At 51.5% G+C, this 6,057-nt stretch overlaps 1 protein-coding gene across 1 annotated transcript in view; it reads right to left on the bottom strand.

Annotated features, from left to right (window-relative positions):
* The window catches only part of HOXA10 (homeobox A10), an 8,231-nt gene extending 2,205 nt beyond the window's left edge, over nucleotides 1–6,026 (bottom strand). The window contains 1 exon segment of the mRNA XM_006172095.2: nucleotides 5,471–6,026. Coding sequence (XP_006172157.1) covers nucleotides 5,471–5,480 — 10 coding nt within the window. The 5' untranslated portion in view covers nucleotides 5,481–6,026.
* Between the last annotated feature and the right edge of the window lie 31 nt (nucleotides 6,027–6,057).

Consider the following 6,057-nt stretch of genomic DNA (forward strand, 5'->3'; position numbering starts at 1 on the left):
GGGCGTAGTAACCGCCACCGCCCCCGGCGCCACCGCCACCGCCGCCCGCCTCGCCTCTGCCGGAGCTGATGAGCGAGTCGACCAAAAAAGAGTTCGCGGCGGGGCTCTCCGAGCATGACATTGTTGTGGGATAATTTGGCGAAGGGAGCAGATAGCCCTTTCTGGCTGACATTTCTAGTGCAAAACATGCTGAATACGATTAGCAATCCCCCCGCACCGCCGCAGGCGCCCGCAGCCAATCCCGAGCCAGAGTTTCCGCGCGACCACTCCCAGTTTGGTTTCGTAGGCGCGGGGCCGCTCTCCGAGGGCGCCCTAGGACCCGCGATTGATATAAATATGTAATCTGTATTGATGAGCCAGGAGACTCACGCCCGACACCTCGGCCGAAGGCAGAAGAGCGGCAGGCTGCCCCAGCGTGGTTTGTGGGGGTCCTAGTGCCTGGGCTCGTCCATCTCCACTAGGTCGTGAGCCCTACTCCAGGGTCTGTTTGAAGCACCCTTGGGTCTGGCGCAGTTAACAAGTGGGGTGTTTATGGTGCACTCTCCGTCCTGCTGGGGTGCTCCCCATCCCTGTTTCAGAAGCTGCCACTAGTCCCCGACCTGCTCTGACAGCTAAAGGGGGCCTCATGTTCTCTCTATTCAGCTGTGAACCTGCAGCTGGTCCTATTTCTAAATTCTGGTTCCTAAAAGTAGAGGACCTGGCCCTAAGGTGTTGAGGCCCCTCAGAGTGCTCAGAACTCAGAGTGGACCGAAAGCTGGCGATTGTCACTGCTTCCAGCATCTCACAGAGAATTTACCGAAAATGCAATGGCTGTCCCCTGGCGCCTCAGCACCCAACACTCTCAGCTCCCAATCCGTTGATCCAGATAGCAGCCTCAGGTGTGCTCACCTGGCTCATCTTCTCTAAGACCTGTCAGAGGCTATTGGGCTCCAAGGACCCCCCCACACTGCAGGCCAGAGCCGGGACTGCCCCCACCCCCTGCTTTGCTGAGACTCCAAGCCCACAAGTCATTTAGGGGAAATGAAACGTTGGCTTACCTGGAGAGGGAGACCTGGAGGGGGGAAACTAAAAGGGGTGTGCCCAGCAGACACTTCTGCCCGGCTATTCTCCCACTCTCCTTTTAGCCTTGGCATTCATATGCTCCTGGAGGCTGACAAGGGCTAGTGTCACTCCACTCCTGCCTCTCTATCCCCTCCCCTTCTTTCCCCTCCCCTCCAAACCCCAGGCTGGGGGCTCTCCTTGCTCCTGTGGTGCCTGCGTTTTAACGAGGCCCCCGTGAGGAAATCCGTTCCCTTCAAGGCCGGGCTGGGCTCCTGGCCCTGTTATAAGAGTGTTTGGAGGTTGGGCCCTTAGCACAGCGGACAGGGTACACTACCCAGGGGCGCTCTTAGCCAACTGGAAATGTCTGGCTTGGAGCTCTAGCCTCCAGGTGTGGGCCTCACACAAGTCTCAGGGAATGTGACATTTTTTATCCCTCCTGGATCCAGGAGAGCCTGGAAGGTGGCTGCCCTGCCTCGGGTCTTCAGGATGTCCCAGGACTGCCCACCTCAACTAGCCGTACTTGGAGCTGGAGTAGCTAAGTTCCGGGATCCCAGAAAACAGACTGATCAGGCATCTCCGCCTGCTGCAAGGGAAGACTCTCGCATCCCTGCTTACCTCCCATGATCTCCTGAGCACTTGGCCTCATTTCATCCAGTATTAACCCAGTCCCAGGAGGAAGACAAGCCTGGCAGGACCCAGAGAGCAAAGGGGTTGCTAGTTAGGTAGAGCCGCTGGTGGCTCTGGCTTCTGACACTCAGGCCGCTGTGGTCGCTGCCAGCAGCCACAGCTGCTCCCTGCGCTCAGCTCTGCCAGGAGGTCTTGCCACTGTTAAAGCAGTTCTCTAGCCCCCACAGTGGCCCGTTTTGTGGACTGGGCTCCAGGGTGCTGGGGAGAGGGAGGGAGAGAGAGAGAAGGAGAGGAGGGAGAGGAAAATGAGAGGGAGAAAAAAGGGGAGAAAGCACAGGGGAGCCAGTTCCCTCCAGCCTGAAGCTACAGCAGCGGGACAGTAGAATCTAGATGAGGTCTGTGCGGAGAGATTATTAACCTTTCTTCACTGTTTCCATTCCTCTTACTCCCAAGCCCAAGGCAAGTTCTCATCTTGCCAGGCCTACAAAGTCAACAAACCAGAATGCAGAAAAATTTCAGAGCACCGCAGCCTAGAACCTTTAGCTTCCGGGATCTGTATGTTCTTTGCTCAGTTCATAGGCGGGTGGAACTGGCTGGGACCATTGCCCTCAGCAGTGCCACCTAGAAATGCTACAAAGCTGGGAATGGCTTGAGAACGAGGCTATGCTCCTCAGCACAGCCCACACCTTTGAAGAAAGATTTGTCAATGAGAAGTAGGTTCCAAGACCTACAAGGTTCCTCAGGAGACCGCTCCTAAGCCGCCAGTGGACAAGGTTCAGGCCTAGAAGCTATGCCTGTCTGTACTAAATGCAAGCAACTTCCAAGGCCTGAGGTCCGGGAAGGGCCAGTAGCCATTGGAGAGTATGTTTGCAATGGCGGGGGCTACAAAATTAAAATGCAAAACAATAATCTAAACTTGTCTTTCTTAGCCTTTTTGAGAGTCAAGACCCCTGGAAAATTTAAAGCATTTTGATCCCGCCTGTGAAAAAAATGCGTATCTGTGCATTCCCACAATTCGACCCCTCATTTTTAAAGAGTTCACAAACCCCTCAAAGCCTTTTTCCTTGGGCCCTCCAAGAGTCCTTTAGGATCTCCTGGGACTCAGCAGCCCTGCCAATTTGGCTGGTAAGACAAGCCGGGTGCCTGCTGCAGGCAGCTCAGGCAGTCCTGGTCAGAGCCCTGTAGAGCGGCCAAATGGGCTTCTTGGCTGGACTGGATCCAGGAGCGTGCACGTGCCAACCAAGGTTACAGAAGTCAGCCTGGTACTGCTACAAAAGGCAGCCGCGCTGCTGTGGAGTGGAGGAGCCGGAAGGCCTGCTAGGAGCCTTGTAGACATGGTGTTGGCACTTGGGTTTTCACCTACATTTATGGAGAGATAGATGTGTTTCTCGAGTGTTACTTTATAAACCCCCTTGAAATAAACTAAATTGGGATGTGAGATTTGAACTCTTTTTCTTTTCTCTTTCTTTCTTTTTTTTTTTTTTCTTCTTCTTTTTTTTAATTGTGTAAGACCTAAAGGGAGTCCCTCTCTGGCCCAGGACTGCTGCCTTATCCCCACTCGTACTTGCTGAGCAGAAAGCTGGGAAGAGCCTGTGGGTGCGCTCTGCTCCATGCTAGCGGGCCTGCTGCCGCAGCAGCTCAAACAAGAGGATACCGCAGCAGCTCAAACAAGAGGATACCGATGCAGCAGAAGCTCAAGTTAAACGCCACTTTCCTGTCTCCTTGGTCCTCTGTCTTGGCTGCAGCCCCCAACATCCTGGACTGGCCTCCAGGCTACCTACTCCCCAGACTGTAACACCACCACACCACCGAGGTGTTAGCTTCCTCAATAAAACATTTCATTTATCGATTGATCGAGGTTCCCCACCCGGAGAGAGATTAAGAAGAGCAATTCAATTGCAGCGTGAGGCAGTTTCTGGCTGCTCTCTCTCGCCTGTCTTCTTTCCCTTTCACCCTTCCTTTCTAGCTGCTGAATTTATCCCAGCCCTCAGAATGCCTTTGACCTAAAACCCTACCAGTTACATAGCCCCCACCAGAGCCACGTTTTACTTGGAAGCAAATATTGTGTATTTCTATCTGGGTGATAACACCCCTCACATCCCTCTTGGAGCTGAAGTAAACGCCAGGCCTGTGGAATAAGCCCTTTGGCAAAGATTACGCTGCAGTTCACTACTCTGTAGTTTCACTAGTCTGAGGAGTCCTCCTCCGGAGGAGTAGGCCCTCTCCGGGAAAGTGAAATAAATGTTTTTACCAAAAAAAAAAAAAGTTCCTTTAAAAATGCCAGGTCCTGAGATTGAGAGAGCCAGAAAACAATTTGTATCTGGTGGTTACTCTCAGTGCTTTGGAAGTTCCGAATTATCCAGAGGGCTATGGGGTTCGATTGTCCACAGCGAGCTACTTCCACGTATCCGTCTTAAACAAAAATTCAGAGCTTCTCCGATTCATGGGATTGCACACAGTTAGAAATATTTTTTTCCGTAAGCAATGGTATTCTTTTTTCACTTATCTTTAAGCATTACTAGGGATATTTGACATGTTTACTTTGAACTGATCAGGTGCAATCTATCCCTAAAAGACATACTTTGAAAAGTTTTCTAAATCCAAACATTGAGCCAGCCCTCAATCTAGGTGAGGGAAGTGTTGGAGCCTTTTTACAAACACTTTGAATTGTGATATTCTTAGTTTTCTTTATGATCAATCACCATGAAACTGGAGGTGGCTCTGGGATTGTAGGGAGGGTAGTGACTGCAGAAAACAGCTCGCTGGTGGGCTCGCTGTGGTTGCCTCGATTTGGCATAGTTTGGGAGTCCACGATCAACAAAGGCTAGTCACTCTGATAGGCAAAATTTACACTCAGACACACACAGGCCGCACCTCCATTCCCTAGGATTCGCCCCGTTCGCTCGTGCACAGTACATTTGGGACAAGAAAATGACTATTTAAAGAAATCAATGGAAAATATTGGAATAAAAATTTAAATATGGGAGGAAGAGGGAATTTGAATCTGATCTCCAAAGGTAAGTTAATTATGATGGTTTAAAATTTGTTTCGGGGAAATCCTGACAAAGTGATTGTTCCATCAGTGTTTATCCTGATGCCAGCTTTTGAAAAGATATAGGTATTTACCAATGCATTTTGCATATTTGCAAAACCATGCAGAACATCTCATTTTCACATCTAAGAAATTGTTGTAAAATCCTAGCTGGGTATATAGTGATACATTTCAAATATGCAACACAGAGACTTCTCAGGCGACCTCAAAAATCAAATTCGACTTCTCTGAATTGGCATTTTTGGAGCAAAGCTTTTGCCTTACTGCTGGACAGACCTAGAGACCGACTGCACCTAGTAAGAAACCAACGTCCTCGTCTGCCCCAGGGAATAAGCCCTCGCAGATGCCACGGACACCAACCACCCCATTGTTTCCAGCAGAAACTTTCTGTTTTCCCCTGTTCCGCCATCTCCCCCCCCCCCAAGATCCCTATTCCAGCACAGCTGGAACCCTATTGCCTGGACGCTTTCATCTCCCACGTACTCTATACTGAATATTTCTTCAAACTCGGAAGATCGGAACATCGCTTTGTATGAAATGCTGGCGCAGGGAGCTAAAATCAACAACTTTTCTACTCAGGCCTCCCCCTGCTTTTCAACCTTAGTGGGCGATGGCGGATAGTGGGGAGTGGCGAGTGTCTACCGCGTCACCCCAGAAACCCAACCATGGTCCCAAGCTCTGCTTAGACATCCGCCGCTTTCCCACTCCCGCCCCAGCCAGACTAAAATTGCTAAACTTGTGGCCTCTTACCTTGACACATTTCCGAAATCACTGCCAAGAGGCAGCTGGCTTCTCCATGAAGCGAGGCCCGCGAAGCCTAGGGAAGGCGCGTTGCTTTAAATTGCAACACCAACCACTTCTTGAAGGTGAGCCTCCTTTTTTAAATACGAAAGAGAGCGGGACAAGTGAAATAATGTACCGTGCTGCTCTTAGTATCAGAAGCGAACAAAGGCCAAGAATCACGCTGGGGTTCCCGGCTCCCCGGCGGCTTTGACATTGATCGGAAGTGCGCCATCTCGTGGCGGCTGCGTGCCTAGTCCGGGCCAGAGCTCCAGCCCGGAGCCTGAGAGAGCGAAGCAGCAGCTCCCGGCAGAGAGAGGGAGAGAGGGAGAGAGTGTGCCCAGCCCGCTGCTATTGAGATCTCATTTTTACATCTAAGAAATTGCTGCAAAACTCCAGCCGGGTTTATAGCGGCGCATTCCAAATATGCAAATTGGCCGGCCCAGGACGGGTTTACGACCACATTGTCACAGCCATCGGAGGATGGGCTTTTATAGGGCTCAGAAATCAAACCCGCGCCCGCCCGCCGCCCCCCCGCCCGCCAGCAGTCCTCCTGC

This window comes from Tupaia chinensis, unplaced genomic scaffold (assembly GCF_000334495.1).
Source record: "Tupaia chinensis unplaced genomic scaffold, TupChi_1.0 Scaffold000479_1, whole genome shotgun sequence".
Taxonomy (NCBI): domain Eukaryota; kingdom Metazoa; phylum Chordata; class Mammalia; order Scandentia; family Tupaiidae; genus Tupaia; species Tupaia belangeri.